Genomic DNA, 11,373 nt, shown 5'->3' with positions numbered 1-11,373 from the left:
GTACTATTTTCACATCACCAAGATGAGAGAGGGGAATTAAACATCATACATTTCATTATCTGCCTTTCAACCAGTTAACACTGAACACATTAGACCACACAATGTGCTTGAAGTTGGCCTTGCAATTTCCAAGAAACAAATGTTTAAAGAGAAAATGACCAAAAACTGGAAGGATATTATTTCTGTCTTCATAACTATTCAAGGGGAAAAGGATGGAATATGCTGATATAATAAACTCTTAAGTTACTTTTACATGCTTATTTTGTGTGTGATAAAGTCAATTTCTGATAGAAATATTTTCCTTAGGTATTTTTAATATAAAAGTTCTAAATTTAGAGTAAAGAAACACTGTCTATCTTTATTCATAAATAGATGAAAAAAATCACACAATCAACAATTCTAACAAACACTGAAAAAACTCCATTTGATCATCATATAAGAAAGCACAATAAAATGTTCATGATTTGTTAATCCCCACACACTTTTTGTCTTTGCCATTTAGGCTCACTCAAAGAGCTGAAACTACTGATTCTGTGTATGAGTACCAGGACTCCATAGGCTGTGGAATACACAATGCTGTGAAGAGGGGGGAAAGGGCATTCACTAGGAATCCTTCAAAGCAAAGATCACAGGGATAAGGTAGATCCAGCTCCCTCCTCTGCCCTCTTGTCACAGGGCTTCTTTTCCTGGAGCTGCCTCAGAGGGTGGCCACTTGCAGATAGGAATTGAAGTCCATGCTGCAGCAAGCCCTTTGCTTCTTTCCTAGCCCAGTTTGCTTATCAAGGTTTCCCATGGCATGCAGCTGGTATCCTATTTCACAGCTTTTCTCAGAGAAGATGACATGAGGTCTCTTTTAAAACTTTGGAAATTATCCAAAATGTCCACAAACTTAAGGGGAATGTGTATATTCGACATAGTTATCTAGTTACTCAGATTGTTCTGACTTCATAGGAGTATAACATAACAATAAACCCATTTGAAGATGCTATTTTGATGAAATAACCAATAATCTTTTCCTCTCTTCCTTAGACCTTCCCTTACCCTGACTCCCATACTAGTCTTCTAACTGATCTAGCTGCCTCTAGCCTTTTTCCACTTCAGTCCATTTCTGGGTTGCTTCCCAAATGATCCTTCCCATACATGACTTCATTACTGCCCTGTTTAGCGATTTTGACAGTTCCCAGGATATCAAGATGAGGCTGTAGTTAACCTGAAGCATGGCATGCAAGGCTGTGCACAATCACCTTTCTAGCTTTGTACTCTTTCCCTTTCATACCTGAAGCCTCTGCAGAATTTCAGCCTGGTGTACCTGCCCTCTCTATTGAGCCTGCACTGACTCAGTGACTTTGTCAGAATCTCCTCTCTACTATCACAGCAGTGTCTGGATACTCTTATGGGACTGACTGTTACTGGATCTCTTGTTCATCTAAAGATCATCGTCATTGCTTAGCTGATTGCCTGGTATGTGTGTTGAGTAAATTAAAAAAAAGGTAGCTTAAGGTAGCTAGAGCTTTTTTAAGTCAAAAGCACTGGTCCTAACAGGTTTTATTGGCTCCAAATCGTTACCTGTATGTTTGAGACCACATTTGGCTCATCATACATTCCTATAAATAGGCAATATGAGAATGTATGTACATAAGTGTGCCAAAGCCAAAGATATATAGGATTCTTTCTAAAGTTGGCTAGGGAAAATCAATTTGATTTTCAATAGATGAACATACAAATCACCACAAATCACTTTCATATAAATGTTTTATTGCAGAGATGTTATAATTATTTACATGCTGCAACATGTCACAACATAAATTTACCAAACATTTCATGGTGGGTTTCAGATAATAGTTTCAGAATAACCACAGAGTGAGTGAAGAGACTTATAGCTTTATAGACTCTACAGCTCTCGGTTACTAAATGCTAGAAGTCAAAGGCAGTGTTTTTTCAGTCCTACCTGTCATCACTTGCATGCAGAAACTTATGAAGCAAATACAAGAGAACTGTCCAGTTTCAAATCCATATTGCCACCAAAGTTTACAATGGGTTGAGTTATAATTCATGTCGTAAAGCATTTAATTCTGGCATAAAATATACAGTTCTGTTAAATTGGTATAAATCTACTTATTTATAAACCCTGGCTTAAAAACAAGGACAGGATGCAGCTCGCACATGCACTGAGAAGGACAACCTAGCAAGTGTTTGTGACCTTATTAGTGTTTATATCACTTCCTTATTATCAATCTGGGAAAATAAACTCAAGAATTATAGATTATAGATTTCAACTTCTCTCGGCGACAAATAATGACAATGAAACTCTAGGAAAGACCCTAAGCACTCTTGCTGATTTATGCTGGTGGAGAAAAATCTATAGACTAAGGTGAACTTTGGCAAATCTTCTTTAAGCCACACCTGAAGCAGGATTACTCTGAAGTGCAATAAAAAGTCACTGATGCTTGACTGCTTATTTCTCAAAAAGTGAATAAAGTGCTAACTGATCTCAGACATAAACAAGGACGTGGATCTAGAAACAGGTACACAAATACACCATAACATTGTATTTCTAAGTTACCAAGTAGATAGGCCTTGATTGAAAAGGAAGGGAAGAGAAAATAAATGAAGGAAACACACAGAAAAATAGAATTCTTGTCTTCAAACCTACCCACAAACCTGAGTAATGCACAAAGTGAGGAACCGGGTGAGGGAAATTTGTGCACAGCTTTGCAACATGGTGAAGGGCTCACTTACTCCTGAATAAAAACCATTGAGGAAATTTTGATAATGAATGCAAAGAAGTCCTCATTTTTATCATCCACTGGGAATGCTATTCTCCAAGAAAAGCCCTGTATCCATCTCTGATTCCCTTTCTCATCTTTTATCCTCCTAGCATGTGTCCCTTGTTGCTCATGAAATCAAAAAGTTACTTCTGCTGGAAGTGTCCTGGCCAGATAAGCCGTTGAGATGTCAGTGTTTAGGGTGAGAGAAAGGGAAGTCTGGGTCCCATGTTTAAGTGACTCATCTTTAAATACAGTGAAACTGAGCTTTGAAATAGAATCCCCTTGTACAGTCACACCAACAGGGCCAAGTCAGCAACTTAGGATTTTCACAGCAAGTGACCAGTGTGGAGTGAAATAAATTGTATGAAATATGCTTTGGAGATTGTTCTGCCTTGCAAATAAACCTCTGCATTTTACATTTTGAACTAGACAGTTCACAATGGCCATTTGCAGGACTTATACATTTTCAAGTGCTTGGGAGAAGGATGAGCCCATACCACCTTATAGGCTTGGGATAAACCGGGTTATAAATCTCTTTGGGATCTGAGCCCAGCAAGTTCTAGCCCTAGCTGAAGCAATGAATAAGAGTTTATGAGAATAAATACTTTAAGGTCATTGAAAATATTCTATATTTAGTATGCACAATAAAAATACACCATATAATAATATTGATGTAATCATAATTTTTTTCTTTAAAAAAATAACCCCTTGAAAGTGCTATCAGGAGCTCCCTTTCCATCTGCTTTGAAAGGCAAATTTCCTGGCTCTACAGTAATTCTCATATCATTCCTAGAGTCTTCCCTTTCCAATGGTAATAATAATGCACAGTATATTGTTCTCACTCTTAGTTTCTTCCTTATAAAATGCTGCTAAGTATGAAATACTGAAAGAGTTAAAAGGGATAATTATTTGGAATGAAGGCATCATCTATCTCTGACTTCAAACAATAGATAAGTTGTCCTTAACTAATTGAGACATAAGACTATGTAGGACCATTTGATCTCCGATATTAATAAAGCTTCTCAGTCCTAACGAGAAGTGCAAAACAAGTAACGTGACTTGTATTAAAAACCCCGATTAAGACAGTATAACAAACCATGAAGTGAAATAATAGTTAATCCAAATTTGCAATATATAAGTCACAAAACTGAAATATTTTTTTCATAACAATTATGACGTCCCAAGCCAGAGAAAGCTTACTATACTTCAAGAATCAATTAAAGTTGATAGATAACAGGTATTCTGTAAGTTGCAAGAACAATTGAGTAGCTGAAGATTGCATAAATGTGTGTCACATAATATCAAAGTTATTTGCAAAAATTATACAATCTGGAATGCTTGAATATGAGACACAACAAGGTACTGAAACATACATTTATAAGAAAATGAGAGCAATCATTGATATAAAAGGTATTCTGGGATGCATTAAGTTAGCAGTGCTATCAAGATTATATAGGTAAAGTAAGTTCTTTTCCGTCAGCTACTTAGAATTTCCGTCATATTCATTTATACCTTCTTCTTTGCAAATCTCATACCTCTTCTGTGTCTTCTGGTTTGCCTGGCTTAGGATCTCCAAAGTCCCATGGGTAAATATTGGTCGGGGCAGACACTGAGGGCTACTTCCTCTAAACATGCTGAATGTAAAGATTTTCCTAGTGTTACAGGGAAAGACTTGGGGGCCAGTCTAACTTCCCCATGATGATGTCTCTCTCTTCCCCCTTAGTTTTCCTCCACCCATGCCTTCCATGTTTTCCCTGATTGACAAATACTCTTTGGGAATTTTTGATCCTTCTATCTTCAGTCTTATCAAATTCAGGGTTTCTTCTTTTTCTTTCTGGGGAATGCTACTTTGAAAGTATCCCAGATCTCTTATTTTCGAGACCCTGCTACCTTATTCGCATTTAAAGTCGAAGAGGCAGGTAAAGCTACACTATTTTCAGCATTTGGCTTACCTGGGGTCTCAAATTCCCAAGGACACACCTCAGCTCGCAATGTGAAAGGCTGCTGAAAATTATTACTTGAATTATAGGAAGATGTCTTATTTTCCTGGTCTCCTATTTGGCTGAGATTTTCATTCTCTATTTTTGATGCTACAACTTTGAGGGGCAGTTCTTCATATTGCCCAGCACACACAGTGGCTGCACAATGCTGACCACCATTCTCATCCTTTGCTCTCCCGGGGGGAACCTGAGTCTTAGAAATCAAATGCTTCTCATCTTCAAAAAGGGTCTGACCTTGGCTCTCCCAAGGGCAGACCTCAGCCTTGTCTATGCTCTTCTGATTGGATTGCTGACATAGTTCCGTTGCCTTGGGCTTGTGATGAGATTTCTCCTTTAAGGAAAAGGTTGGGTTTTTCTCCATTTCAGAAGCTGCAATAGATACATGCTTTTGAACTTTTGATTCTGAAGGCACAGGACCAGGGGTCAGGTCATAAATCTCCCAAGGGCACACTTCCCCTATGTCACAGTTTTCCTTCATCTGGGTGGTGACTGGGCTCATGTCAGAATTAGCAGTAGGGGGGTTGGACCTTTGTTGCTTCATAATCCCAGATTTCTGAGGTTTTCTCGGCTCTTCCAAATTATTAGAGTTTTGGGGGACAGAATTTTTAGTCTCTGTGTTATCTGAATTTGAGGGCTTTCTGTTGGTCTCTCTATCTTTTGGCAGAGGTTTCTGGGATCTAGCACGTTCTTCCACACCTGATGTTTGGGTTTTCCCAGATAACCCAAGAGTCTTCTCCTTGGCACTTGCTATGACACTGAGAGACTTTTGTAACATGGATGTTCGGGGATGCCCCGCGGGCTTCTTCTCTGAGCTGAGATTGTGAGCGCTCGCTGACTTACACACCAAAGGCACAGACTCCGTGGACTCAGCCTCGCTGTTTTCCTTCAGTGTCTGTGTTAGTTGCTTACCCGACAGAGACTCCAGTGTGGATTTTTCTGTGGCTTCCTCTTCTTGGCTTTCAGTGGGTAAGCTATTGGACTCTTCCGTTTGGTCTCTCACATGATCGTAAGTGCTGTGGGATTTTTTCAGTGAGAAGACTCGGTTTTTCAGGGATTCCTCCTTGGGTTTCCCAGTGTTACCTGACGACTCTTGTGGGTTCTTCCTAACGAGGGCAGTGCTTTTGGCGGTGCTGTGATCTGTGAATTCCTTGTCTTCTTTGGAACACTGTCTGCTGACCGTCTCTGGGATCTCGGTTATACGCCTCATGATTGATCGGCCCAAGCCCTTCTTTGAGCACCGCTTTTTCTGGAGGTGGGGGTTATTTGTGATCATCTTCTTCCTTTTATATATTTCCAACTGGGTATAGAGTTTCTTCAGTTCATCCTGCCAGAACAAGAGGAAATTCACAGAGGTGTGGAATTTAGTGTTTCACCCAAATAATATCACTGATGGTCACTTTAATTCAATAAGCTTGAGCTCTTTATGGAAATTGTTTAGCTCTTCCTAACACTTCTACTCATCAACTTTCTCCACATTCTTACTTTCTGATTATTTCGTGTTTGGTTTCACACAGAGTTGACACTTTAAGACATAAACCCATGCATGCTAGCCTTGCTTTATGGAGCAAGAACTTTGAACTTGCAAGTTTTGTGGGCCAGACTGAGCCTGGACCATAATAAAACACACTATATTGTCTACTGATAAAACATATCCCTGCAACAATATTGGAAGCATCATGTAGCCATTGATAAAGTTGTACCTAATGTTAGATTACGTTTAGGGGATGGCAGGCCATCAAATACTAAAAGCATCTTCTTCCTCCAAATGCTGACATATCGCCACAGATTATTTTAATTAATCCAGGTTCTCTGCGCACAGCAAAATGTCACAAACCATATTATGGAACATGTATAACAAGTTTATCGTTATGACTGACAAAAAGTCAGTTGAGACTATCAAGATTGGTTTGTGCATTCTAATTCATACCATGATTACACGTTTTAGAACAGGATTAACTCTGTACTTTATGTTTGTACCTAAGCACACATTTTCTCACTTTCTTTCTAACACACATATGCACACGCATGGACACACATAAACACCAACCCACGCATGCTTGCCTGTATAAATGGGACTAATCTGAAATAGAAGAGAAATACTGGTGTTACCCGGATGTCCTCTGGATCCAAGCTGTGCTCACTCCAAGCTGAGTTGATACTGCTGTTCAGGTAGGATCCAGACCGGCCCATGTCTAGCTCATCCTCATATGCTTCTGTAGCAATGTCATCGCGTGGGTTATTGCTTGAATGTGAAAACTGAAATAGATATTCAATCTGAGCTCTAGACATTACTGTAAGACATAGCATTTTAATAAAAATTTTCTAAAAGTCCTAACGTTATTATCATTTCTTCAACTTAGATGAATTTGTTCACCGAACTCTTTACAAAATTTTGCACTACATTAGTGTCTGCTTTCCATGTCACACACTTGAGGTACTTTGTTCCCTGTTTGATTTTTATCTAGGCTCCCAGTGTCAACTTATAGTTCTCCTCTTCCACAATATCTGCACTTTGCAAACAAGTAAAGAATACACAGAAATTTTCTCTGAGAGTAGCAGATGGATGGGATTTTTTTTTTTTGGAACAGTAGGGTCTGCCTCATGTTTATCATGTTGCTTCACATAGGGGAGGCCGTATTTCACCTCTGGGCACAATTGGCCCTGACCACAGAAATGTGACTTTCAGTCTACAATACAGAGCTTCAAAAAAGTCTACTTTCAAAAGGTGAAGGGAGTAAGAAGTACAAATTGGTAGTCATAAAATAGTCACAGGAATGTAAAGTATAGCAGAGGGAATATAGTTGGTAATATTGTAATAGCTATGTATGGTGCCAAGTGGGTACTAGACTTATCGGGGGCATCAATTTGTAAGTTATATAAACGTCTAATCACGATGTTGTGCCACTGAAACTAACGTAATGTTGTATGTCACTGTAATTTAAAAAGAAATTTCAAGTATTTGTTAAAGGTTTCTTTTAAGACTTGGAGAGCAGGAGATCTGAATTCCAGCCTCGCAGTGTTGACAGTGAGGTCTTAAGCAAGCATGGACCTCTCAGCACAGCGCTGCTCCGCCTAAAGGACTCTGGGCTACATGGTATCTAAGTTCAAAATGAAAAGAGTCACTGAAGTTACCTAATTTTTTCTCTCAAGCCCCTCCTTCATCATATTTTGACATATTTTTATTATTTTTCATGTGATGTTTTGATATTTTTCAGTTTCATGTATTCTTACTATCTCTATTCTTCAAAAGGAGAAGGGAGGAAGAGTGAATTGGGTAAATGATGGAAAGCAGGGAGAATTAAAACAACCCAGCCACTCTTTACACAATATGTAAACCAAGTGATTGTCCTATGAAAATTGAGAGAACAGTTTAGAGAACATGGGTGCTCTTCTCCCAGCTTGTCATCAAGTCCTTTACAAATGTTCCTTTACAAAATTAACAGATCATTGCCCAGCAGGTGTGGATCTGTGGTTGAGTGTCGAACTATGAACCAGGAAGTCATGGTTTGATTCCCCATCAGGGCACATGCCCTGTTGCAGGCTCTATCCCTAGGTCCCCCAGTAGGGAGCATGCAGCAGATCAATGATTCTCTCTCATCATTGGTGTTTCTATCTCTCTCTCCCTCTCCCTTCCTCTCTGAAATCAATAAAAGTATATTTTTTAAAAATTAACAGATCACCCTTTGATAATAAAGATATTTTAATGTTATTGTCCATTAAAATATTTGGGTAGGAAAATAGACATAAATAGAGATACCATGTGAAATGATAATTCTCTTTTTAAGTAACAATGACTGTTTTGTAATTGTGACTGGCTGAGAAACCACAGAAACTGATGAGCCTTTCCTTCATTGCTCTACTTATGTTTGTGGTTCCAACATGTACCATCAACTTAAGGCCATAAAGATGAGTAAAATATAGTCCCTGTCCTGTAATTATCCCATGCTACTAGTCAAATCACCTGGAGCTTATTTATGAGAATGGAGGTGGTTTTTGTTTGTTTGTGATTTTTGTTTGTCTGTTTGTTTGTTTTGTTTTCTTGAGCAAAGGCTTAGAGACTATTATGAGTTTAAGAAACAGTTATTTGTCAGATATGGTCCAGTTCCTGCTTTTTAATCTTTCTTTGTGCTTCTCTCTAAAATACTATTTCAGATATTTATCTTTTCTGTTTCTCATAATGTCCTTCAGAATATAATTACCACAAGAGCACAGATTTTTATCTATCCATTACTGTAGTCCAGGATCTAGAACAGTGCTTAGCAAAGCCCCTCAATAATTTTTTTAAATTATCTGTCATTGAGATATAATTCACATACCATAAAAATTATACAATTCCATGGTTTTTAGTATATCCACAAGGTTGACTTACAGAATATTTTCAACACCCCTAAAAGAAACCTTTAACTCATTAAGCAGTCATTTCCATTTGTCCTCCACTAAACCTAGCCCATGACAGCCACTAAAGTGCTTTGTGTCTCTATAGGGCTGCCTAACCGGGACTTTTCACATAAATTGAATCACACAATATGTGGCCTTTTGTGTCTGGCTTCCTTCACTCAGCAAAATGTTGTCGAGTTTTGTACAAGATATAGCATGTATCAGCGCTTTATTCCTTTTTATTGCTGAATAATATTCCACTGTATGGATAGACCACATTTTATTTATACATTTATCAGTTGATGGAAATTTGGGTTACTTCCACTTTTTGGCTAGAATCAATAGTGCAACTATGGACATTTATGCACAAGTTTTTGTATGAACCTATGTTTTCAATTTTCTTAGGACCTCAATAACAATTTATTGAATGAATGAATAAATAGTCTGAGTATGCATACATCTAATGTTATCATACTATGCAATGTATAAAAATGGTTAAGATAAGTCGCAGTAACAGACTAATCCATGAACATTGTGGCTTTTTGGTATAATTGAAATAAGGAATAAAATAGGTATTTGCTTTTTAAAAATAATCATTTGGCCTTTTCAATCAGGCTGCATCTCAATGTGTTGGTTAAGTCTGAGGGTTGAGGTAAAGCCTGGGGTGAAAGACAAGAGATCACAGTTCTTGTTTCAGCCATGCTAATGTAGTATTGTGTGGCAGTGGCCAAGACTGAGCTCTTGGAAAAGAGGAAAATAATGATGATGCTGTCATTTATATAATCCGTTTGTTCTCTGATATTTTATTTCATTCCAGGCAACCTTATTGCTATCACGATCATGTCATAGATGGGGAACAAACTCAGAGAGATAAAAAGTCTTGGCTAATATCATATTATATAGCTCGTCTGAGTTTAGGATCCATGTATTGAGTCCTGGCCCATTTTCTCTGCTTCATTATGCTGCCTACATAAGTCTTTGTCATAATTTATCATTATTAAGCAACACTTTTCTATGTATAATATTATAATTATTTCTATTTAAATAAAAATTGTCCAAATGTTTAAAATAATTTCTCTGAATATAAATCCAAAATAAGAGAATTCTTAGAATAGTATAATTATCTTTAAAAATTATTTTGATGTTATAGCTACTATGAAAGCCACTTTGAATCCATAATAATTAAAACATAACTGGATATCAAAATACTTGGAAAAGGACTAAAGGAGATGATGGGTTTTGTACTAATTGTCATTTAACAATTATGTGATATATTTAATAATTCCTCCCCCCCAAAACAAACAAACAAACAAACAAACACCTAGTTTCCTGAGGAGGGAGCTTTAAAAACACTTTAGATGTCAAGGAAATCTCCACACCTCCCTTTGCCTAGATTGCCAGGTCGTTTTAAAGGAGAAACAACTTGAGGCTCATATAAGATAATTGTCTTGGCAGAGAAAAGTAATGTCAGAGGAATACCTTTGGAATCAAAAGTAACCCAATGGTGACTGTCACAGTCAAATGAGTATGTGCAAAATACAGCATCAACATCCAATCAGACTGAAGCCTTGAGGCAAGGACAAATCTGAAATGAGAATTCACCAAGTTAGCAATCTAACAAGATCTCTACATAAAGCACTAGAAGCTTGGAAGCTCTATAACTCCATATATTAAGAAAAATATAAAAAGAAGCAGGAAAAAGAAATTATATTGTTTCTATGACATATTTTCATCATAGAAGAACAAGGGTCTAGGCAACCCTAATTGAATGCATAATAGTGAACTCTCTATAATTTATTATCCAGTTAGAAAGACCGCACAAATATAATGTACTAAGCATTTCCTCAGATAATTGTTTTGTGTGTAGGTTTAATCTACAAAGAAAAAGCAGCAAACATATGTTAACTCAATAAAAGAGTTGTTACAAACTGACTGAAGGTTTCTGGCAAAATTGGGTTGTAAAACATATCCAAATAACTCTAGCGTCTACATTCTTTATTTAAAAGCAATCATTAGAATTAAAATGGTGAATCTTTTAAAAATAATTTTGACATATATTGATATCAATTATTCTAAAATTAACTTTTAATTACTACCTGGGTTTTCAGGTTGCAGTTCTGACCAGAAATATCTCAAGAGAAACTGGGTTTTGCAGTAGTTTTAAAGCTTCATTTTTAAAAAGAGTATTTCAACTTTTAAAAGATAGTTTTGAAAGTCAGAAACACAGA

At 37.3% G+C, this 11,373-nt stretch overlaps 1 protein-coding gene across 1 annotated transcript in view; it reads right to left on the bottom strand.

Moving 5' to 3' along the window:
* Nucleotides 1–1,734: 1,734 nt before the first annotated feature.
* The window catches only part of GPR158 (G protein-coupled receptor 158), a 392,719-nt gene continuing 383,080 nt past the window's right edge, over nt 1,735–11,373 (bottom strand). Inside the window, exons 9-11 of the mRNA XM_059660955.1 lie at nt 10,625–10,730; nt 6,878–7,024; nt 1,735–6,092 (exon numbers count right to left, since the gene is read on the bottom strand). Coding sequence (XP_059516938.1) covers nt 4,638–6,092; nt 6,878–7,024; nt 10,625–10,730 — 1,708 coding nt within the window. The 3' untranslated portion in view covers nt 1,735–4,637. The remainder of the gene's footprint in view (nt 6,093–6,877; nt 7,025–10,624; nt 10,731–11,373) is intronic.

Source organism: Myotis daubentonii, chromosome 1, assembly GCF_963259705.1.
Source record: "Myotis daubentonii chromosome 1, mMyoDau2.1, whole genome shotgun sequence".
Taxonomy (NCBI): Eukaryota; Metazoa; Chordata; class Mammalia; order Chiroptera; family Vespertilionidae; genus Myotis; species Myotis daubentonii.
This window is presented reverse-complemented; position numbering and strand designations above follow the sequence as displayed.